Source organism: Coenobita brevimanus, chromosome 57 (assembly GCF_032717465.1).
Source record: "Coenobita brevimanus isolate Jiangsu-jjx chromosome 57, ASM3271746v2, whole genome shotgun sequence".
NCBI lineage: Eukaryota > Metazoa > Arthropoda > Malacostraca > Decapoda > Coenobitidae > Coenobita > Coenobita brevimanus.
In genome coordinates this window covers 16,646,479-16,671,520 of record NC_137010.1, presented here as the reverse complement: position 1 = coordinate 16,671,520, position 25,042 = coordinate 16,646,479, and the positions used below count along the sequence as shown (strand labels likewise).

The following is a 25,042-nucleotide window of genomic DNA, read 5'->3' as shown; positions in this document are numbered from 1 at the left end:
ATGTGATTCTGTGTTATTTTGAATTCACCCGGGCTTTCAAGTGGTAGCTTGTATCATCTATCAGTACTGCCAATGTCCAACACTAGTCAGCGCTCCTAATCTCATCTGTACTCCCATCCATTGTTGACAGTTTACCCATTTCTCCCCATTCTTGGCTCCCCTCTCTACCCCTCCTCCATTACCTATCCTCTCGCCTGCCCGGCCGTGCTACGCTAAGTAAATCATCCCTGGAATTTTTCACTGATTTCATCCATTGAAATAAGCCCTGTGCCCTATTCTTATACCAAATAATATATACAAGAAAGAAATAAGGTAAGTGAGAGTGCCATACACCTAGAATTGGCTAATTATCACCTGACAACACCTCACGTGCACTCGTTCGCTAATTTTCGCTGTTTATTTCGCCTTGAAATATGCCGTATAATCTATTTTCGTAATAAATATACATATAAGGAGGGAAGGGAGAAGCCTAAGTGATATTTACATTCACCTGGAACTACCTAATTTATAATGTATTGTCTAGATTTCCTGCCAATCATTTCACTGTTATATATTAGCTTCTGTCAAGAGGTTGATGTTGGCAGTAATGCATTTCCCTAGGTAGGCCACCACCCCGGCCCACCCTTATCAGTTCACTGTCATCTTCCAATGTGAAGGTATGTCTGTTTGCTCCTGCTAACTTCAGCCACTTTTCACCCCCATGCAAAGGGCCCTGTGACCTTTACCCCCTACTAAACCTCGTGTGGAAAGAGGTAAAGGGCTGACAATTGATAAAAGAGTGACTACGATCTTTCTATTGAGTAAAACAGTGCAAGTGGAATTGTAAATAATGTGTAAGCAGCAAGTGAAAGTAATGAATGTAATTTTACGTGAACAGTGGAAAATAGTTTTATAAGTTACTTCAAGTGACAGTGCATAACACAGTGTAAATAAAATAGAAATGTAAATAACGTAAATAAAATAGAGAACGTAAATAGAAATGTAAATGAGTAGTATTATAAGAATACGAGTATATACCCTAGGAGGAATGAAAGTGAAAGTTTCACTCTAGCATGTATGAATACTATGAGTTATGAGAGTGAAGGTGAAAGTGACATTCACTCTCAATGCTAGTATACAGGATGAGAAAGTGAATGCTACGCATTTTACTGAAAGAAATCGAATCCCTACAGTGACAATAAACTAATACTACTGAAGGAAACTTATGGATAAAAACTGTAGATATATGTAAGTGTTATATAGTAATAGAAATACAAAGTGTGAGGGGTTTTATGAATAATAAATGACAAAATACGAACAGCAAACTAGCACAAGTGGGAAGGTCATACGCGCTCGTAATTTTCATTGCTTTCACAGTGGGTTTTTTTTGGAGTATGGATCCCAAACTACTTGATAATCATAGAGTAGTGTTTATAGTGTTAATATCTGGGTGTGGTAATCATATTATGGGTTGTTGGGAAGTGTAAAGTGGAAACTTCATTACCCAACTTCAGAGGTCTCCACAAGTCCTACGGTAATCGACGAAGGCTCAACAAACATCCCAGGAGAAAGCTGAAGGTATGTGCCATATGCATATGTAATTTTAATATTCTAGGACTAATAACTGATTTTTGGCAAATATTTTTCGAGAGTCTGTCGGAGCCCGAATAACCCCGCGGGACACGCAAAACATTGGGAAACATGCCCGCAGTGTAAGGGTTAAACGAATGGTTCACCACAAACAGACTCAATATAGCCTCAGCCAAATCTACAGAGACCCTTCTCACAAACTGGACAGCAGAACATAGTCACATTCCACACCTCACCATAAACAACAACTACCTACCACACACACACACTCCCAAAATCTTTGGTGTGTCATACAATACATCAGTGTCATTTAAACAACACATCAGAGACGTTAACAATAAATTAACACCAAGACTCAGCACCCTAAGATCACATGCCCATACAACATTCGGACACAAGAAAGAAACCGCGATACTATACAGACTCCGTATATTCTTAACACTTTCCACAATCCTTGTCTATCCACCATGTCATATGCTTTCTCCAGATCCATGAAGGCCGCATACAACTTTTTTCCCTTCTCTAGAAAGTTTTCCACTAAAGATCTGAGAATGAATATCTGATTTATGCAACCTTTTCCCTTCCTAAAACCTCCCTGTTCTTCTCCAACTAATTCCTCTGTTATTTCCATAACTCTGTCAATAAGTATCCTACCATATACTTTTCTATTACACTAAGAAGACAAATGCCCCTATGATTACCACACACTTATCTTTCCCCTCTCCCTTCATGCAGAGGAATAATTATACCTGACTTCCAATCTCCGGATCTCTACCTTCATCCCAGGCCAATCTGCACATCTTCCATATCCATTCTGCTACTACCTCTCCCTCATGCTTCAGTGTTTCACCACACACACCATCAGTTCCTGGGGCTTTCCCCATCTTAACTTTCTTCATTGCTTCCACAACTTCCATCCTACTGATTTCTTCCTCTCTTCTCACATCCCTCCTTCTCCCAGCCATTACCCAGCGACTTATACTTGCATTACTTTCATTCTCTATGTTCAACAATTCCTAAAAGTGTTCTCTCCATCTTGTCTCTTTTTCTCCTGTCTCCCCTAGTAATCTTCCATTTTTATCTTTCACTCCCCAACTAACTTCTTTGGCACCCTGACTAACTCTCATTACCTATTTCCAGAACATTTTCTTACATTCCCTCCACTTTACACTCAAGTTCCTTCCTAATTCCTCATCCACACTCTTCTTACTCTCTCTTACTAATCTTTTCACCTCTCTTCCTCTCTACATATAACTGTCTCTTCCTTCTCTCTACATCTTCCACGCTCCTGTTTCTCATCCACGCACTGTATGCTCTCTTCTTTTGTAACACAGCCTCTCTCACCTTTTCATTCCACCATGCTGTTCCTTGCACCCTTTTTCGTCTTCTCTTCTCCCCGAACACCACCTCACATGCTGTACAAATTTCTTCAGTGAATATCTTGCACACACTTTCCATGTCCCCCATCTTCTCCATTCCATATTTACCTAATCGCTTCTCTACTTCCCTCCTATATTCTGTCTTTTCTCCATCCTCTTGTGCTTCTACTGCGTAAAGTAAAGCATATGTTTAGCCTCCTCAATTCCTGTGAGTTCAGAAATTTGCGTGCTCCCTTGGCTGACCTCTGGACCATTTTTTCAAAGTTCTAAAATCAGTGTCTTTTTCTTACAGATGTGAAAAGACTTGTCTGATGCACCTGGCTTTTTCTTCCCCTTCCCTAAACCCATCCTGTGATTTGCTATGATTCATGAAAGAATTATTAAATTAGGATGCATGTTACATTAGCATGTAAACATATGGGCGAAAACATCTGGGATGAAGTGACCATCTGACTGCTTGGGATGATAGAGTAGGATCATGTGAACGTGACCAGTGACCTTTGTTCCCTTCCCATAATTGTTCACAGTTTCTCATAGCTCACCCTAACTCAGTGTCACTGACACTGGTACAGTAAAGCGTTGTTCAAGGCCTGCAGCTGTGAAGGGGTTAATGGAATACATTATTGTTTTTATCAGTACTCTCATACACATAAGAATGAACAAAAGAATGAGCAGTAAATGTACACTTAAGGAGGAGAAATAACTGTATGGATAGTTTGTCTGAAATGTGTTGGGAATCACGATATTGAATGAAAAATATGGGACTGAATGCTAACTTACGAGAACACGTGGGACAAAAGGGTAATTTTGTTCGGATTAGCAAACATTTTTGTTCCATTTCGTCCCCGAAAATTGTGAAACCCACAAATTTTCATCTAAGCATACAGTCCAAAGACCTTAACAATTCAGTTCATATTCCTGTAGCTTGTTTTCTGACAATTTTTAGGGTGGTAAATTACCTTCTCTTGCTGAAAGATTTCCTCCCTCTTATCATCATCATGTTCCATAAGCTGTACCTACGATTGTTTCCGGCATAATGGAAGGAACTTACTCACCATACTTAAAGGTGGAGTTCGTTTCCCAATTTCCCATCTGGAGCCAAGGTTAGGGTAGGTTTAATTATTAGGTAGTTAAGCTAGTTTAGGTTAGGTTAGGTTGTCAGTCACCTCACCAAATTCCGCCCCATCAGCCTTGCAATCGAGTTGTGAGCAAGAGGCGTGAATGGGGGTAGACTCGTGCTCGTTTACCTGTGGCTCACTTGCTAGCAACCAGATGCTTGCTGTTTAAACTGGAACTATCGTATGGATAATTTTATGTATTGCCGTACCACTGAACCATTGTCATGACCTGGATATACCGAAACCTGGACTGAGCTTTCAGCTTCCAGTACCGCATCTTTGTAGACCTTCTACTTTCAATGTATTGATTCCTTCTTTGTGTTTGAATTTTGCCATTGACAAACCTCTAAAACAATTTAGGTTCCTCCTTACATTTGTCAATTATATAGTATCTCAGAGTTTCTTTCTTTCTCTCTTTGGATTCTTGTATATTCATTTCTAGTTCTTTTGTATTCATTCTTTGTTCTGTTGTTACCTCTTTCTCCATTTGTTCCATGCTACATCCATTTCTCCTTTTGCTATCACATACCTTCTGTTGAACCAGCCCTTTTTCCAGTTCTCTCTCCCACTTACTCTTGGCACATATTTTTCCACATCCGAGTTGTAAAAGCCTAGAAAGATACTGGGTATCCCTTTTTTTTGTGTCTCTCTTGTTTCTCTGATTTTTTGGTAATCGACTTCTTCAAGAAATTTCCTCAGTCCTATAAAGTTTACATTCCCAAAATTGTATCTTCCATCCCTGTATAGCTCATCTCTTGGCGCCACATTCTTCTGCCATTTGGAACTCAGTTACTACGTGATCACTTTTTCCTTCAGGACACAGATATTTCAGAGATTCAATTACATCAGATTCTTTGGTTAGCAGTAAATCTATTCTTGCTGGTGTGTCATTACCTCTAAATCTTGTCTCTTCTTTGATCCACTGGGTCATTACATTATTCATCCATCCATCATCCAATCCTACATTGCCCCGTGAGGAGCGTAGGAGCGCGGGGCTAGGCAGTTGGTCCCGACATTTAAAATGAGAATGACCAGCCTCACCTATCCCTGAGTGGCATTACATGAGCAATCAACCCCAACCATCCCTTGGATATAAACCTTCACCGACTCAATCCGATTGGAGTGCAATAATTACCCACTAAACCACCAGGCGCCCAAATTTGGTTATATGGTTACCACCCAGCGTAGTAAATGGTTTCCTGGTGCACAGGAAACCATTTGACTTGTCACTCAGTGTACAGTAGAGTCACCCACAGGCTGAAGGAAGTGGAAAGAATGAAGGAAAGAAAGACAGAAGTGGGAGTGTAAAGTCACCCATAGGCAGAAGGACAAGGAAAGAATGAAGGAAAGAAAGACAGAAGAGAATGGAAGGAAAGAAGGATGGAGAGGAAAGGGCAGACACCCGAGAGCAGCACTACGTCGAGTGAGTGGATGGTGAGCGCCCCCACCTACCACATATTCATTGCTATATTTAACTGTACTATGTAATGCTCCACGAATCTTCACTATTTCCTGAGGCCCACTCCTCCTAGTTCACCTCTTTACAATTAAAGTCACCCACCAGGATTATATTGTTGCTTTTCTCATTCACTTTACAGCTCTGTAGGTATTTCACCATGTCTGACAAAGTTTGGTATTCAGTCACATTCCATGCCCTTTTCTTAGGGGGGACATATGCTACTGTGATGTCTGTAATATGCTTTTTCACTATTATGTTGTCTGTATCTAATCCACAGCAAATCTCTTCTCTTTTGCTTTTTTACATTCGCAAATAAACCATTTATTTATCCGTATTTCTGTTTCTTTGTGCTGTGAGAAATAATTTTGGACTTCTGTTTTGCTAAAATCACAGAATTTTTTGTATATAACATTTGTATCTTGTCCTCTGAGCTCCTTTTCCCAATCTGTTTCTATAAAACATTTCTTTAGGTCATTATAGTTACCCTTTTTATAATTTAGCCTCATTTTGTAATTTTCATTATTGCTGATTATATCATATGCCATCCTGAAATTACAATATACAGTAAAACTGCATGGTCATATTTTGTGTGTGTGTGTGTGTGTGTGTGTGTGTGTGTGTGTGTGTGTACAGTGGTCTCTTGTCCAGTTCAGAACTGTAATTAGATGAGACATCACCACCATACTGGACTAATTCTGTGCTGAACAAATATTGAACCTTGTTGTGAAAATTATTTAGCTTTGATGAGACTGATTTAAAGCGCAAGACCCCCTAGAATATTGTAAATAATGGTAGGCAATCACACAAAATTGCAGTTTGGCATGATGAATAAGTGCAGGTATTAAAACACACACACACACACACACACACACACACACACACACACACACACACACACACACACACACTGGCACTGTGGAGCACAGTGTTTTCTCGTTAGCATGCCGACGAGCACGTGGAGACTGATGTCTCTGACACTCTGTAACATCACCTCTCCCAGCCAGTGCATGTTGTCATTGACTTTTGCACCTCTCATTTTCACAGAATAACAGACCCCTCACCAAAACTCCTCAGATTTCATACACATCCTTGTAAGCAAACCCTACTAATGTAAGGTTTCTGTACTAAACCTTATATATATATATATATATATATATATATATATATATATATATGTTGTTTGCAGATGATACTGTGTTGTTGAGTGAAGACAAAGGGGAGCTGCAAGGCTTGATGGATGAGTTTGGGAGAGTGTGTAAGAAATGGAATCTAAAGGTGAATGTAGGGAAGAGTAAAGTGATGGTCTTTGAGAGAGGTGAAGTCAGTGAATGTACAGTGAGGTTGGATAGTGAGGAATTGGAGAATGTGAGTACGTTTAAGTACTTGCGTAGTGTGATGAGTAAGGATGGAGGTTTGAAGGGTGAAGTGCATGATAAGGTACAGCAGGGAAGAAAGGTTGCTGGTTCTTTGAAAGCAGTGATAAGAAACGGAAGTGAGCATGGAAGTGAAAAAGTTACTACATGACAGTATTGTGATACCAACTCTAACGTACGGAAGTGAAGCTTGGATGTTGTTGGAAGGACACAAATCAAGAGTGAGAGCAGTGGAAATGAGTTATTTAAGAGGAGCCTGTGGAGTCACATGGAGAGACAGGCTGACGAATGAGGATATAAAGGAGCGTTGTGGTGTGGATGTGGATGTGATAGGAAGCGTTATGAGGAACACACTGAGGTGGTTTGGCTATGTGGAGAGGATGGAGGGTGAAAGACTGATGAAGAGAGTGTATGTGAGTGAGGTGGAGGAGGGAAGAGGGAGGGGGAGGCCGAGGATGAGATGGAGGGATGGGATGGAGAGGTATATGAGAGAGGGGGGTGTGAGTTGGGAGCAGGGCAGTGAGATGGCGGGGGACTGGGTGACTTGGAGGCGATTTGTTTGTGGCCACCCCAAACGGGATTGAGGCATCTGGCAATAGATAGATAGATAGATATACATACATATATATACTGTATATACAGTATATATATATATATATATATATATACACACAGTGGGCTCGCCTACTGTGCGAGCTCAGAGTGCGCGAATCGCATTGTGCACGAGTGACCAAAAGAGTGCACGAATCTCATTGTGCATGAGTGACCAAATATGATAACCAGCAAGCTTGATTGTGCAAGTTTACCTCACAAAATGCGAGGTAGAGGCAAGGAGTGACTCAAAAACGCCATTTTCCATGAGTATGCGACCCCCACCCCCACACAACGTCACAATAGTGACCTAGAGGCTTGTGGGGAAGGTGCTTAAGAGGGGTCCACAGTAAGATCTCGCCAGTAACAGCTTCGACAAAAACGTTTTCGGCAATAACAGTTAGTTAGAATAGATAACTAGTTTCTATAATAATGATAGTTATTTTGTGAATACCAAGTTGTTATACTGCCAATACGTCCATAACAAGATGACGAATGAAAAAAACAAGCCAGAAGAGATGAAGGAAATTGCCAAAGATGTGAGCAGTAGCGAGGAGGAGAGGGAGGATCCTCCCCTCACCACCTCCCCTGACTCGCCTGCCGCCATCCCCTCCTCCTCCACTGCCCCACTTGACTCACCAGCCGCCTCCCCCTCCACCACCACAGCCCCACCTGACTCACCTGCTTCACCTGGCATACCTGCAACCCTCACCATAATGACTGTTGCTGCATCCTGGAAGAAATGTAATATTCGACGGGCCGTAAATTTCTTCGTCCAAGCCAGGAATAATACAACATTGGCAACCGTTAAAAAAGCGTGGTGCGGCCCTGGTGGTGGTGGGGGGACTCTAAGTGTGTTGCCGTGCCTCGGAACCCCTGTTATTCAAGTCCATCAGGCCTGTTGTCTACTGTTGTTAAGGTGACTGCCCATAATTTTGTTATTGTTGCTATATCTGTAGTATAATGTCTGAAAAATTTGACCTTAATTATGTCTTTAAGGGCCAAAAAATGTCCAGGTATGAGGGGGTACTGCCCATATGTTATTTTTCCCATAAGGTTATGTATTCTCAGTGAGTGATTTCACACTGCACGAGGACCAGGACCACCCAATCTCTCACGTACTGTGTGAGCCCACTGTATATTGTTATGTCCTCACCTCACACTGCCACAAACTCCAACAGCAGTAGTTCAGTACAGGAAGGACATTGCCTAGTGAGTTGTTCTTCCTATGGTCAGCCTTAAGGTGTACAGTACACAAGATCAGCTGAGGCGTTATAAATAAACACATGCTACTTAAAGTTCACTGTCTTTATTTTCCAAATAATTCCACTTAAGGCTTTCCAGCTTCTCTTTACTACTCTCACAGGCACTGGAGCTATACACACTTTACTGATTGCAATTACACTTAATGTTTAACAACACTTTGCAGTTTTTCACAAGTACTGAAAATAATCTTCAGTGACAGTAATTGCACTTAATGCTTGCCAGCAACACTTCACAAACTTTATAACAACACTACACTCAAACTGGACCAAAACTGACTGAACTTCCCCCAAACTGAACTGAAAACCAACAAAACTTATTCTAGTCTCTTATCCATCCTTATATAAGCTTGCATTGTTCGAGAACCATCTACTTCTCCACAATTCTGGAATGTGCTGGTCTTGCATAACAGCTCCTAACAACAGTTACCCACCAGGAGACATCAAAACATGTCAGAGTTTTCCTAAATTACATAACACTCTAAATCATTTACCATATGAACCTGAATTACATAATTTAACAAGCAGTCACTTAAAACATTATAAAGAAAAAGAGCACAAAAATTAATGTACATCTTACGAAATAACCGCTCACAAACAGCAGGCTAACTGGCAACTCTGACTCATACCGGAACTAGCTACCATAAATATCAGGAAACATGAAGAAAGATCTTAGCAACTTAACTGGCAAATCTCGCTTCTGAACAATATATATAACCAGTATTATGAGTGTCTGCCATACTAAAGGCAATTAGTGCTAAGGAAATACATGTTGTAAGTGAGGCCACTCTGTATGTTCATTGTCACAGGCAGATGTGAAATTATGAATTAACAATGCTGGATGTTTCTTGAAAATAGAGACAAGGAATTGACTTGTGAAAACCAAGCAGTAAGTTTTAGTTTATGCCGGCTTACTTTGTCAATTCTCTAAAGATGAGAATTTATAAACTTTCTCAACAGTACACAGCAGAGACTAATTACTCACGAGTGCTGTTTGTAGTACCGTTAGCCTCTCGAGAAAGTGACTCCACCCCTGACAATCAATAACTAATGCTAATAATAATAAACAGGTTCTTGCCGGTGCTTAAATCCTGGCTGGCACAGTGGATTTAAATTTGATACAAAAGAACTGGCCTAAGTACCAGTTAAGGATAATGTAAAGAGTTTGTGCAAACTAGGAGCAGGAACTAAAATAAGCTTAATGTGGAGAAATAAAACACGAGTCTAATTACACTAAGCTCAAAGAAAAGAACTGTAAATTTATTGATTACAATGAAATAAATTTACGTTATATGAATCTCAAAAATGAATTCAGAATAACAAGGAGAATACACTTACTTGCTCATTCAAAAGCTAATTAAACTTAAGCCAAGAAAAACAAACAGAAATACTGGTCAGTGAAGGGGAGCCGAAACGATGGTGTGGGCGTCTGTGATGAACATCAAAACTCTGCTGTTCGCTGTAAGCCTGCTTCACCAATTCACTGTCTAGGTGGAGATTCAGGATCTCGCTGTACAACGGAGGCGCTGCTCTATGCTGGGCACAAACGGTCCTATTCTCGAGGCGACTCAAAGCTGACTAACTTCAAATTCGGAAGGGAGGTACGAGCTGGCCGTATTCGCAGGAAGTAGGCGTGGCCTAAGTTCAACGGTCAACGGAAAGAAGGTGAACGATAGAGGCTGACAATAAATCACTTGGTGAAAGCACTAATGTCGTGGATAAGAATGGTCACTTGTGAAACAGTGACAAATGTTCTGAAAACCATCCCGATCAAAGTGAATATGAGGACGGTTGAACTGAGTGATACCCAGTGGGAATTCCACTAGAGTTCGTGGTTTTCTGATTACAGTACAATGTCACGAATTTATTTGAATTCGCTCGCGCGAATTCGTGAAACTCCCTCCTTCCCTTCCTGCAGGTTACAAAACCCAAATACCACCATCATCATCATCATGAACATCATTATCATCACCATCCAGACTTCCTTTGCCACCGTAGGGCACGATGAGGAGTACCATCTGTGAATAAAACTATACAAGCATATTGCATCCATAAATGTGTAGTGTCTGGGGCATTTTGTTTTGTGCTTTTCTCTGTTTCTGTAACCCTTTGACCAACTGGATTTCTCTTGGGTGAACAGGATCATCTGGTTGTAGCTCTGATAAGATTCATATGTGTACCAGTAGCTGAGTGGGATTATTCAAAAAAAATTTTTTGAAGCTTTTAACCCGCCGTGTGCCAGTGCCGTTTTAAAACGGTCTGACATAATGCCGCGGCCAGTGCCAGTGCCGTTTTAAAACAGTCTAAAATAAAAAACTTCACTGTGACTGCATTTTTCAAGATTCGCGGGTAAAAATTGGCAGGCATGTAAGGTAACTGTTCCTCTGCCATCCCCCAGGCTGTCAAGGCCATACATTCACTTGCTCCCCCCCTCACGTTCGCTCTGCCTCACTCTACCTGTGTGCCTCACCCAGTGCTGTACATAGTGAAGGCATTTTGTAAATATTTTCATGTACAGTACGTGTAAGTTGTAAATATTTTCTTGTAAGTGTAAGGACTATATAGTGAAGTCAAGTTGTAAATACCTTCTTGTAAGTGCCAGGACTGTACGTAATGAAGTCAGGTTATACCTATCTTCAAGTAAGTATAAGATAGTGGATTCACAGTGAGAAAGACATACAAATTGTGATAGATGCTGAAGTAATAAGTAATCAGAAAAGTGTACTGAACATTGCTATACCTTCCCAGCATAAATACCTGAGTATACTTTACATAGAAAACGGCTTTCTCATGTACGTGGTGAGCGTGAGAGAGTGGCTATACCTGTACACGAGTATGCAGGACTCAATAAAACTCATTTTCGAGCCTCAGTGAGCATTTTAATGGCGATATTCATTGTTTCCACATCAAAATCTATCATTTTAGCCGAAAAAAAAAGGTCGATAAATGGCCAGCACTGGGGTGACCCAGAGGACTAAAAATAGCTGGCATGCAGTGGGTTAGTTGCCAGGATTTCTCTTAAGTTGAACAAAATATTTTAGGTGTTAGCCTGAATATAAGACCCTGATATACCAGCTGTAGTGAAAGGGGTAATATTCTAGCATTTTATTGTTTTGTCAGTGAGTTATGGTAATGATGTGTTTTATTGAAATGTTGACCAGTGTTAATACAGTCACTTCTTTCCATTAATTTGTAATAAACTACAGAGGAAGAGAGGGGTTCCATGGTCATTTAGGTATACTGTACTACTGAATGGGAGTGATCCTCATCCAGCCCTGATGATGTGCTGTGTACTACAAGGGGGTTCTGAATCACTACACAGTGTATGTACGGGGTAATGTACCGTACATATAAGACAACCCCACAGAAGCAGTTGCTTACTTGTATTTGGCAGATCTGCTCATCCAGACACTCGATGGGTTAAGCAGCAACAACTGTGTGATGAGTTCTTAATCACAGGCTTGGGGAATTTTTAGGAAAATGGGAGGTGTCAATTGAATGGAGCAGCTTTAATTATTTAACAGTTAACCATAGCTAATTCTGTATGCATGTGGCCACTTAACCTGCTTTTATTACCATGCTGTACTACTGATGCTATGGTAATGATTAATATTACCCACACCTTGCAGCACATGCTGTTGGAGCAAGAGGCAGAGCGTGTACGAGTGACAGTAACGACAGCACTCCAGCATATTAAGAGAGTGGCCCAGGACCTTACTGACTCTGCACACAAGCTAGGTCAGTCTTCATTCCACAGACGTATTCTGGAATCTTGTGTCAGGGTAAGATGAGGGTATTATGATCCAAGGGCTAATTGGGGTGTTCAAGGTGGTGGTGTTCTGACAGGGAGACAGTACTGTATAGTAAAGAGAAAATGAATGCCTGCCATATATATATATATATATATATATATATATATATATATATATATATATATATATTTAATAACAGAGGAAGGAAAAACATATGAATAACAAAAATAATCCATACACCAGACTACTGGCATCCTCCATTCATAAAATGTCTGTAACAGTTGGACTTGAACAGCTGTAGGTTGAAGTTTGGGGGGAAACAACTCAGGAAGTGAGTTCCAGAGAGATACAGTTTGGGGAATAAAAGAATTCTGTTAGGCGGATGTTCTGCAATATGGCTGAGTGACATTCCAGTCTTGAGTGCTACCAGATGTCCATGTAGCACTAGGGAAGGCATGGAGAGGTGGCACAATGGACGCAACTTCGTGTGAGCATTTGTCATAAAAGTATCTGTAAAATAATGCAAGGGTGGCAACATTCTTACTTGTAGGGGAGGTAGTTTATGTATAATATCAGGGTTATTAATAATTCCAGCAGCTTTGTTCTGAATTTCGTCTAGTTGTTTTAATGCAACCTCTCCACATCCATTCCACAAGGGTGAGCAATATTCAAGCTGAGAGTGCACATGACTCTTATAACTTATAGCTAACTGCTCATCAGTGAAGAAGTTACGGGCTCTGTACAATAATCCAAATTTCTTTGAGGTGGTTTTAGCAAGTGATCTGACATGAGAGGTCCAGCTGAGGGCACTGTTGAGACACCGAGAATTTCGGTACTTTTGGAGATGGGAATATTAGTAGCACTGAAGGTAATATACAAATCTGGCAATAACTGTCTATTATAGTCGCGACAGCGAGAGGTTGCGGAGAAGCTCATTCCACTCTCTTCCCACTGGAATGTCTGTGATTGGTGGATGGTGGGGTGGGAGGTGCGTGAGTGAGGTTAGGAGTCCATTTGATGACCAGTACAGGTGTACCATCTAATCTGGAAAGACATCTTCACCTGCCGGGCGCTACTCTCTCTCTGTCTCTGTCTCTCTCTCTCTCTCTCTCTATGTATGTATGTATGTATGTACGTTTTTTCTAACATTTCGTTGTGATGTGTTTTCATTATATTTTATAATCTCTTTTTTCATGGTCTTGAAATACAAAGGAAAATACTGTATTTATCATGCTGTACGTATGCAGTCAGTATCCCATTGTAAGGCTCATTAAGTCATCCGTAATTCATTGCCGTATTTAATAACCTTAAATGTACTGCACCAGCCTCCCCCCTTCAACCCATCTCTGTCTGTCTGTCTGTCTCTCTCGAGCGAGCGAGCGAGCGAGCGAAAAAAGGAAACATAAGAGGGGTATTGATAAAGGATTTGATGTAGAGATAAGTTTCATAATACATAAAGAAGAAGGAAGTTAAAATGAAATGCAGCCAAGAGTGTGTGTGACCTGAGGAGGGAGGCTAATTCTCAAGGGACAATATATTCTGGTGTGTGTGTGTGTGTGTGTGTGTGTGTGTGTGTGTGTGTGTGTGTGTGTGTGTGTGTGTGTGTGTGTGTGTTGTGTGTGTGCGTGCGCCCCTCTCTCACTATCATACTCCAGGACTTGTACACTTTGTTCCACGTCAATAAAGTCATTACCGGTATATGCAATCCCTCCACGTATATACTGTATATATATATATGTATATACGTTTTTGCTTACATTTTGTTGTGGTGTGTTGAGAGAGAGAGAGAGAGAGCAAGGGCAACATAGGGAAGAAAGGGTTAAGGAGTGGCAAGTATGGACAGGTGGATCTTGCGACCTGTGATTCCCTTCAGCCCTCCATGACAATCCCCAGGGACGTGAACGCAGTGTGAACCTCAGAGAATGTTTGTCTTTGTTTCCTCTGTATTTTGCATCATGACTCTTCACCTCACCTTCCAGCTGCTTTGTCTGCTTGTCTGACAGAATGCACTGCTTTTAGCTTGGGATTATATTGTATGGCCTTTCTAATGCTTTATTCTAAAATATAAACTTAGCATACCTGCGTTCAATCGATCAAAAAAAAAAAAAAAAAAATCTTGACACAGGTCAACAATGTTTTCACAGTGAGCGATGCTCCTGTTCGTGTTGGTTTAAGCCAGTTTATTCTCTCTCTCTCTCTCTCTCTGTACTGTATATATATATATATATATATATATATATATATATATATACACAGTAGAACCTCTCTCATTCCGACTATATGGGGGGAAGGGTTGTCCGAATTAGCAGATTGTCCGGACCATCAGGGTAATCTCCAGTTCGTACAAAACACTATCTACATATGGTATGTTTGTTAATTATTAACATATATGGCATATGTCAACCCTACGTAACTGCAAAAGATGAAAGGATACTAAAATAACCAAACTAATCATGTACAATAGTTTTGTGTTGCATAATTTACAGGTAAGGCATAATTTACAGGTAAGGCCATGACAAGAAACTAGCCTACATTTTAAATTGTAGTAAGTGACTAAGGCCCATGTAGGCAAAAAAATTAATTAATTAATTAACTGTAATATTTGGAATAAAAATAAAACCTATGTAGGCAAAAAATACGTTGTCATCTTTGGCATATTGATAATGCCCATATGGGCAAGAAGCTAATGTTTGATGTACAAGTAAGGCACATTTAAGTACAAAAAATAACCTATGGTAATCACTAAACACTGCAGAATATTCTGACCCATTTTTGTGTAAGCAAATTCCTCCTTTTAACACCTTTATTCATTGCAGAAGCTACACTTGCATTAAGGGGCCTGGTAAGGAGGATTAACTTTTGAAATACAGCGTAAAAATATAAATGGTTGGTGAACTAGTTGATGGAATGAATGCTAGTGTGTGTTTAAACAGGCGCCCATGTTGTGACGTAGCGTGATCCGAGACTAAACGAATGATGATCGCTTTCCGCGCCGATACTGAAAATGACTTTAGAATTACTTTCAACATATTTTTGGAGCTTATTATTTTTAAATTTTGTCCGAATTAACAGAAATCCGGATTAAAGGGGTCCAGACCAAAGAGGTTCAACTGTATATATATATATATATATATATATATATATATATATACAGTATATATATATATATATATGATGCATGTATATACTGTATGTATCAATATATGTCTGAATGCATGCATGTACGCCCTCCGGAGCGACGGGGTAGGGGAGAGAAGAAAGGGGCTTAGGAGTGACAAGTATGTCCCGGTGGACCTGATCTTGTCATTACCACTCCCTCAAAGCACACGTGTTTCTTTTTCTGTATTCTGCTCTCTCTCTCTCTCTCTCTCTCCTTCTCTGATTTTGGCTCATGGTGAGTATTATCCTATCCCTTCTAATGTTTTACTCCTTAAATGTTTTTGGCTGGACTTTCATATTCTAGAATATCAACATGCACACCTGTATGTACTGTGATATACCATAGGTAATAGTCTGTGTACACGTATTAACTGCTGTAGCAATAAATAAAGCTTCGAACCTTGGCGATCAATTTGGTGACGGTACTATGAGGGAAATATAAGCACTCTCACACCTCCCCATTCTGCCCATCACCGTAGACCAATCAGGGACGAGAGAAGGAGAGCCTTTTCCTCACTCCTCCCTGAGGGAGGTGCTTCTCTGCCACCTCTTGCTGTTGCGACTATAGTAAATTGTATATATTTGGTTTTACTAGCATTAAATGAGATCCCCATTCATTGATCGTAGATAAGTCTTGATTTATGGAGATGGCTGTACTGAGTTGAGAGTTAGAGATATTAGACTCTGTAAATGGGTGTTTGAGTGTGAATGAACTGTGAAGTGTTGAGTCATCTGCATTTGAATGGATGGGATTGTGGGTGACACATTAGAGATCATTAATAAGAACCAGGATCAGGGTTGGCGCCAGAACTGATCCCTGTGGCACACCGGTGTTAATAAAGTGGAGATTGGAATAAACATCATCTACTTTACTCTTATATTTCTGTCACTGAGATATGAGAAAAGCAGAGGAACAAAGGACATCAGTCCATAGCAAGAGAGTTTAGACAGCAGGGAACAGTGCCATACTCTGTCGAAGGCTTTAGAAATATCAAGGGCTACTCTGTGGGTTTCTCCATGTAGGTCAGTTGATTGATGGATGGTATGAGTCAGGAGATTGAGTATGTCAGTGATGGATCTTTCTTGGTGAAAACCATATTGTCTATCACTAATTAAGTTGTTGGATTCAAGGTGTTTAACTATGTGCTTATTAATTAAAATTTCAAATACTTTACCAAGAGAACATGTGACAGCTGTTGGTCTGTAATCAGAGGGGTCAGAGGAACTTCCTTTCTTTGGAATTGGGTGGATATTGGCTTCTTTCCATGAATTAGGGAATGAAGAAGTACGTATGCATAGTCTGAATAATTTAGCTAGAACAGAGGCAAGTTCTGGGGAACACTTTTTCAAAACAATTGGAGGAATTCCATCTGGGCCAGAGCTTTGTTGGTTGGTAAATTGTCTAGGATGGATTTTACACATCTTGTCTGTATTTTAAGTGGAACAATTTCGGGAGTCATGTTCTAGTACTGGGACGTTCTGGCTGACCTCCTGTAAGGTAGAATTTCCAGCAAACGTACTGGCAAAGATACTTGCTATCCCATATGGGTCATTTGTAATGTTGCCATCTGAAGATTTTAGTGGGGGAATGGATGATGAATTGTTAAAGTTATTATTGAAAGAATTGAGAGTTGACCAGAATTTTCTCAGTAGGGTTGTTAAGTAGTTTTGATGCTTGATTTTGAAGAAAGTTTGATTTAGCAAGATTTATTACAGCTTTTGCATGGTTTTATGCAATTTTAAATTGACAGAGTGATTCAGATGTTTTTGATTTTAACTACGAGTTATATGCTAATGACTTTTGGTGCATTTATTGCCCACCAAACATTTATCTACCTTTCAGTCAGTAGGTATGTGCTTAATCTCAAGGGAGTGGCCACAAACAAATTGTCTCCATGTCATTCAGTCAGTTTCCATGAGGCTGCCCCATCACCAGCTCACACCACCTATATACAGTTGTGTTCACATCCACTCTCCTCATTCATTTTCTGGATATTGCATGTTGTGATGCAGAGGTTTGAGGTCATATGATCAGCCAATCCCATTTTGTTTAATATAAACATGAGTGTAGAGACCTGGAACTAGGCTAGTCACTCAGTCTCAACATTTAAGGAAAGGGTGATCTGCCTCACTTGCCCCTGAATGGCATTATGTGAGCAGCAAACCCCAACCACCTCGAAAATGGAAAACCTTACAGGCTTCGTCCAGTTGGATTACTTTTACCCACTAGACCACCAAGTGTCATTTAGTTACATGGTTACCATTCAGTGCAGGAAATGGTTTCCTGCGTTACAGGATTCCATTTTCCACGTCATCGAGTGGAGAGAGAGAGAGAGAATGGATGTTGAGTGCCCCCTACCTACTATGAAGCTTCTCCATTTTACTTGTGATTAATTTGTTGCAGGTAGAGGTTTTAAGAGAAAAATGGGTTGAAGTTGCAATTTTTTAACATGGAAAAATATTGCTACTCCTCACCCTGCCTTAGGGTGGGAAGGGAGGTCCAGATGATGATGATTATAATGGAGAAATATCTCAGAATTTATTGGAGTATTGAGAACATTTGATTGTATTAGATAAAATGAGTGCAAATTAAGCTTGAACATTTATAGGCAGTCAGATATAGATATTGAGATACAGTATACTTAGTCATATTGGTGATAGCTGGTGACACCTCCATTTCGCATAATGTAGTACTGCCTTCTTCCTTCATATTTATTTTTTTTTTTATTTTTTTTCTGTGTCTGCCCTCCTCTCTTCCTATTACTTCCATCCTTCCTATCACATTTCATTACTCTTCTTTCCACTTCATGTGACTATATTGAATGACAGTACTAATGGTTTCTCATAACCCAGAGAACTAGTTACAATGCTGGGTAGTAACCATATAACCAGATAACAGGGTAATGTGGACCCTGCTATCGTGCCCCTGTTAACTGGTTGGAGAGACACAAATGTGGCATCCATCCAGGAACCACTCTTCTCAGTAACTTGCTTTGGTGAGATGCTGTTCACCACAAGAACATCAGTTCACTGCACAGGATAGCCATGCATGGACAGTTGCTTGCCTGCTGTTGATGGGTCTGCTTAATCAGACAGACCAGGACTGTTCAGCAGCAATAATTACCTAATTACTTAAGCAAAAACAGTAAAATGTAAATAATTAAATAAGTAAATGATCAGTTTCTTTTAATACAAGTAAATAATACTGTACAAGTAGTTCTTGTTATAAGGCAAGGTGTGTTTCAGTATATCACATTTTTTTCCCCTGCAACTGTTAGCTACTGCAAATTTGTGGAAACTGGCAAATCAGCTTTATATTGTGTGTAGCCTTAAGCCTTTAATAGGCTATCGCCTGTAATGAAATGTGGACTTAATAGCAGACATAATGTTGTAAGGGTGAATTATAATGAGGACTTGCTTTACTTTGGAAAAATCAGACTTTTGCTTACATTCTCCAACTGCAGAATGTGTTGCACGGATGATCGAAGGTTCAGGTGGGGACGGGGGACCAGGGGAGCCAGAGAGCAGAGGGACAGGTGAGGAGGCACGGGGTCGGGTAAGACAGTACTTCAGTCAACTCCGGGAGCAGCTGAATCGGCAGGAGGCTCAGGCCATGACTGCATTGGATGCACACATTAGGGAGCGACTATGTTCCATACGACAGCAGCAGGAGGACATGACCACACTGCTGTCACAGGTACAGATGTGATAAGAGTGCATAGAAGAAATAAAACTGTGAAAAGATGAAAAATGATTGCAGGAAGAAAGGAGAGAAGTAATAATGAAGGGGTATGTTGAAGAATGAAGAATGAAGAGATGGATAGGAAGAGGGAAGGGTCCATAGAAGGATGAAGTGTTTGATAGAGTACTCTGGGAACAAGAGAACTAGGAGGAAACACACACACACACACACACACACACACACACACACACACACACACACACACACACACACACACGAGGAAGCAGCTGTGTTTCATGTGTTGGCAGGAAGAGGACATGAACATTGTACCTTCATAGCTACCCTGTGGGTGTGAAGGAAGTTTATGTAAGGAGAGTTAGAATGGTGAAGGGATGAACAGAATGATGAAAGGGGAGATGAAAGAATGAAGAGAGAAGAACAAAAGGATAGACAGATAAACAGATGAAGGATAAACTGAAGGAGAAAGGGAGAGAGAAAACCATGAAGGGATGGATAGAAAAAAGAAGAGGTGGGTAGAAGGGTGAAGGATCCATCCACCATCCAATTCTACATTGCCCCATGAGGAGCGTAGGAGCCCGGGGCTAGGCAGTTGGTCCCAACATTTAAGATGAGAGTATATATTGAAGAAAAAAGGAAGAGAAAAATGAGGAAAGAGCTTGGAAAAGAATGAAGATTTAAAATGAAAAAAGAGATGGGTAGAAGAATGGGAAGCTAGATTGAAGGTTGAAGAGATTAATAGAGTTACGACTAAAGGTGCATTATTGGATAAGTTGATAAAGAGATAAACAGAAGATTTAAATGATTGACAAAGAAATGGATCAAGGATTTATGGTGGACAATTAGAAGACAGACAAAAAGAAGTATCTGTTCTGTAAGAAATGCAACTGTTTCTGACATGTGGTTGAGGAGACAGAAGTATAGAAATATTCATTCTCACTTTGTAGCAACTTTTCAGTGAGTAATGGAGAAATTAAGTGAAAATACAATGTGACAGCTGAAGTGAAAACAGCACCAAAAGTAAATCAAAACAGAGTAAGCAACAAAGAAGCATCAGTTGTGTTGTGCCCTGAGAACAATAACAAATCATCATTGCATTGTGTTTCAGCGTATTTGATAGTTCAAGGATGTAATTATGGGTAGAGATTTGTTTGGGGAGTTTTTCATGCTAAAATAGTATTTTGAACCTTGGAGTGTTTTTCATTCCTGCTGGATCAATGAGATAATAGGGAAACCTCACTTAAGCTTGGATATGATACTTAGCTAACTAGTCACTAAGCCTGTCATGCCAGGAAATGGAGGTTTTTATTCTAAAACCTGCCATTTTCTTTCTGCTGTCTCCATATTATATTATTCGGCGTAGGAGACACTTCATGTGAAAGATTTTGCAAGTATCTCCAGTCAGTCATTTCAGTCCAAGAGCTCCTCCATAAGCCAAATAAACTACACTGACAAACATCATTTGGTTGAAGGGGTTAATTAGCTGCTGAGAACAAAATGGTGTTAAACAGCATTATGTAGAGAATATGCATAATATTCATTAACAGCAAGCATCACCATTGCAGATGGTGGCAGTCGTGGTGGACGGAGAGAGGGCAGTACAACAAGATGATGGTCGTGTGGTTGGGGCAGGTCGGGAGCTTTGTGCCCGTCTGGCAGCACTCACCACACAGGAACAACAGCTGGCGCACCTCACTGCCCTTGTACCAGACCCAGCCATACCCATCACATTTACTAAGGTAAACATGCATGCATTCATGCAAACATATGTACACATGGATGTACACAGGCACACATATGCATTTTTTCTGTTCTACTGTAATGCTACAGGCACTGTACACTTAATCAATTTCTTTCAAATTGCCCAAAATAACAGTGCCTCCATGTCTCCAGAGGGGAAAACCATAAATAATCCCTACAGGGGCTCCTTTCTTTGTTGTGATAACTATGCTTTCTTTGTTATCCTCTTTCTTATTACTGTACTCACTCTGTAGTGCAGTATTTCCATCCCCTGTCCAAGACCATCCTTTCTGTACAGTTTCTTCTAGATTGATATACAATTTAGTACTCATTTACTAGTCATTTAAAGTTACCGTATTTTACTCTGTCTCAGCAGTGAGTGGATTGCTTATTAGTCTACGTTATCCAGATCTCTCATCAAGCTTTATCCGTTTCATACACTTTTTCACTCTCTTTACCATCCTTTTCTCAATAAATTATATCCACATCCCTCATCCTTTTGAATCCTTTTCCTGTACCTTCCTATTCTACTGAGTCTTCTAAATTTCTGCTGTTAGGTTTGTCATTTAGGTAGAACCTCCACCTGTATCAATCTCCATTACCTTCATTTACACCATTATTCATATCTGTCCACTTAGCTTCCAGTCTTTTTCACTCAAAATCTACCTTGCTTGTCATAATCCTCAGCCTATTCTTCTTCTATCTATTCAGCTTCCACAATATTTTCTAAATCTACCCTATAATTCTTTGCTATCCATCTTAATCCCCAGTCAGAGCTTCTATCTGTTTAATATTTCTCACAGTATGAAATCCTGTATTAGTCTCAGTCATTAACTTGTTCCTCTGTTCACTGAAATACTGCTCTGGTTGACCTCTAAAATACAGATTCCATGGGAGGTTCATACTGTAGAAAGTTTTAAACTTTGAAAGGGTTCTCTCTTTCTATTTATCTATAGTCAGATGCCATAACTCTGTAAGGGGTGGCCGTTTGATTTTGAGTCAGTTTTTTATGGGAAGGGGCACAAACCCTCTACCAACCGTCTTGTTAACACACAGGGAACACATATGTTTGGTTATGTGGTTACCATCCAGCATTGTAAATGGTTTCCAGGCGTACAGGAAACCATAGGCTTGTTACTCAATGTAAAGCCACCTGAAAAGAAAAGAAAAGTAATAAGTGACAGGAAAGCTGGGAGAAATATGAGGAGAGGGGGCAGACACAGAAAAAGAATGATAAAGGTGAAGGAAGAAGTAGGCAGCACTACATCAAGTAAGTGGATGACAGTCACCACCACCAACCACTGAGTAGAGTCTAGAGTTTGCTTATCTGTATAATGTACAGTATTTTGTTGCTACCTTTTGTATAAGGTACTTTTTCTCCATTAAATCATTATTAACCCCTGAAGACCACATTTTTCTGAAGCTATGTTCCACCCCAGTTGCACTTCAGGGTCGATTTTTTGGCTTTTACCAAGGTAAAATTTTTTCTTACAGATTTGAAGAGCTTGAAGTTACACACCTGAAAATGCCAATTTCAGTCCCCTAGGCCTAATGGTTACCGCAAAAGTGCCCATCAAAGATTATAAAAGTCCCCCTCACAGTAAGAGAGAAAACAGGTAAACACCGGCAGAAACCTAATTTTTGCCAGAGAACCTTCCAAAATCAATTACAGGGGTAATTCAATGTAAAATATGTTTCTGTTGATGAAACCAGTTGTAGGAGTCAGCATGAGAGAGAGAAAAAAAATCCAAACTGGGAAAATTTGGCAAAAAACTAATTTCCGCTAAAGAACCTCACCGGAATCAATGAAAGCAATGTAAAATATGTTTCTGTTGGTGAAACTAGGTGCAGGGGTCAGCAAGAGTTAAAAAAAAAAAAATGGTGAGAGTAGATAGACACAGACTGATCATGACAAGGAAATTACTAAGTCATATTCGGGACAAAGCATAGGGAGGGAGGAAGGTTGAGGTGGGGTGGGGGGTCTCTGGTTGGGGTGATGGGTGGGTGAGACACGCTCCCAATGTGGGGGAGGTGGTGTGGGGAATATTATGGTGGGAGGAAACAAACACAAAACAATCATAGCAGGGAAATTGCTGTGTCATTCGATATAAAAGGGGGGGTGGAGGAGAGGGGGCATGAGACATCCCTTCGTGTGATGTAGATGTGGTATAGATGTGTAGTTTGGGTGGGAGGGGACAGAGCAGGCTGTATTCAATCAGCCAGAGGGAGGTGAAGTGGCTGGGGCATGGGGGGGTCCCCACAGACTAGTGAAAAGGTGGGATCTTCCTTCCCACCACCACCACATCCCATAGTTCTGGTTGGCAAGGAACCGTTTACGTCATAAAAGGGGCTGGTTTAGTGCTCAGCAGTTTTTGACAGACCTTCTACGATCATTAGTCATAGGACTCTATTTGGCAAACTTGCAAACTGACGATCGTCAGTCATAGTACTTTAGAGGTTAACATCTTTCTTGAATGTGGATAACAAAATTCATTTCGTTGAAAAATGCAAGGTAAGCCTAATTATGGCATCAAGCATTGTGCTTAAAATATGAGGACATTTAATAGGCATAGTTTCCATACATAAACACTTTATTCAGCATGATTTGGCATGCTGAGATTAAGTTCTTATAAAATAAACTAAACCATTTAAAAATATTCCTAAGCAACATCACTCATTATTGTACAGTTGACATTATTGTTCATTAAGTACAGGCCTACCCCAGTTTAATGATGCATTTGGTTTAGTAAAAACCCATCGCAAGGTGGGGTATTGTATCTTGGGGTAGATTTAACATGTAAAGTATAGGGATGCCTTTTTTGAGTCTTGGGTTTCCCCGCAACCAAGTCCGAAACCCACCCAAATGAGTCCCCCAAAGAGATTAAAGTCAGTCTAAATGGCCTAACAGCTGTAAAAGAAGCTAACCTAAGCCTTAAATCAGTGCCCATCTCACTTGTAGCCAGTCAAGGTCACTGGAGAATGTGATCTCCAACTCGTATTCAAACTCGGTAGAGAAGAAGCAGCAGCACTGTATACAGTTCCACCATCAGACGGTCCCGGGATGATTAAACATCTGTTATGCATAATGACAGTGTATGAATGATGCAGAATCATCTAAGGAATGAAATGTTGTGACAGAGAATCATCGTTGTTTTGACAGGGAATTCTCTTGATCGGGAATGCGATCGATGATGCGATTGGGATAGCGTTTTCAACGACCCCTCTTTATGTCGTTTTTGTTACTGTTCTGATGGCTGAGCTCCTTTATTTTATTCTCTTGCATTTTCTAACATTTATTTAGAAATTTCTTTGTATTTTCAAAGCGTTTTCCCTTGAACAGCCCAAATGTAAACACATGATTTATCTGTCAGTGATGCAATCAGGATAGCCTGTTCAAAGGCCCCTCTTTATGTAGTTTTAGCTACTGTTGTGGTTGCTCAGTTCCTTTATTTTCTTCTTTCTTATTTTCCAACATTTATTTATTGTATTTTCAAAGTGTGTTTCCTTGAATGGCCCGAATGTAAACACATGAATAATCGATGTCAGTTTTCATCAATGTGTGAAATATTTACCAAGGTTTTCATAATTCTATCTGTCTATCTGTTGCCAGACACCATAATCCTGTAAGGGGTGGCCATTTGACGTTGAGTTATTTGTTTTACAGGGAGGGGCACTAACACATAGGGAGCACATATGGTTTGGTTATATGGTTACCACCTAGCATTGTAAATGGTTCCTTGGCTTACAGGAAATCATTTGGCTTGTCACTCAATGTAAAGCCACCTGTAAAGGAATGAAAAACAATAAGAAGTGACAGGAAAGATGGGAGAAATAGGAAGAGAAGAGGGCAGGCACAGAAAAAGAATGATAAAGGCTAAGGAAGAAGTAGGCAGCACTACATCAAGTGAGTGGATGATGGTTGCCACCACCTACCACTATT

General features: G+C 40.3%; 1 protein-coding gene across 2 annotated transcripts in view; it reads left to right on the top strand.

Moving 5' to 3' along the window:
- The window catches only part of LOC145402103 (E3 ubiquitin-protein ligase TRIM23-like), a 75,317-nt gene that overhangs the window by 31,669 nt on the left and 18,606 nt on the right, over positions 1-25,042 (top strand). For both annotated transcript variants that reach the window (XM_080274221.1, XM_080274220.1), the window contains exons 6-8: positions 12,381-12,489; positions 19,127-19,359; positions 20,928-21,101. In XM_080274221.1, the coding sequence (XP_080130347.1) occupies positions 12,381-12,489; positions 19,127-19,359; positions 20,928-21,101 (516 nt within the window). The remainder of the gene's footprint in view (positions 1-12,380; positions 12,490-19,126; positions 19,360-20,927; positions 21,102-25,042) is intronic.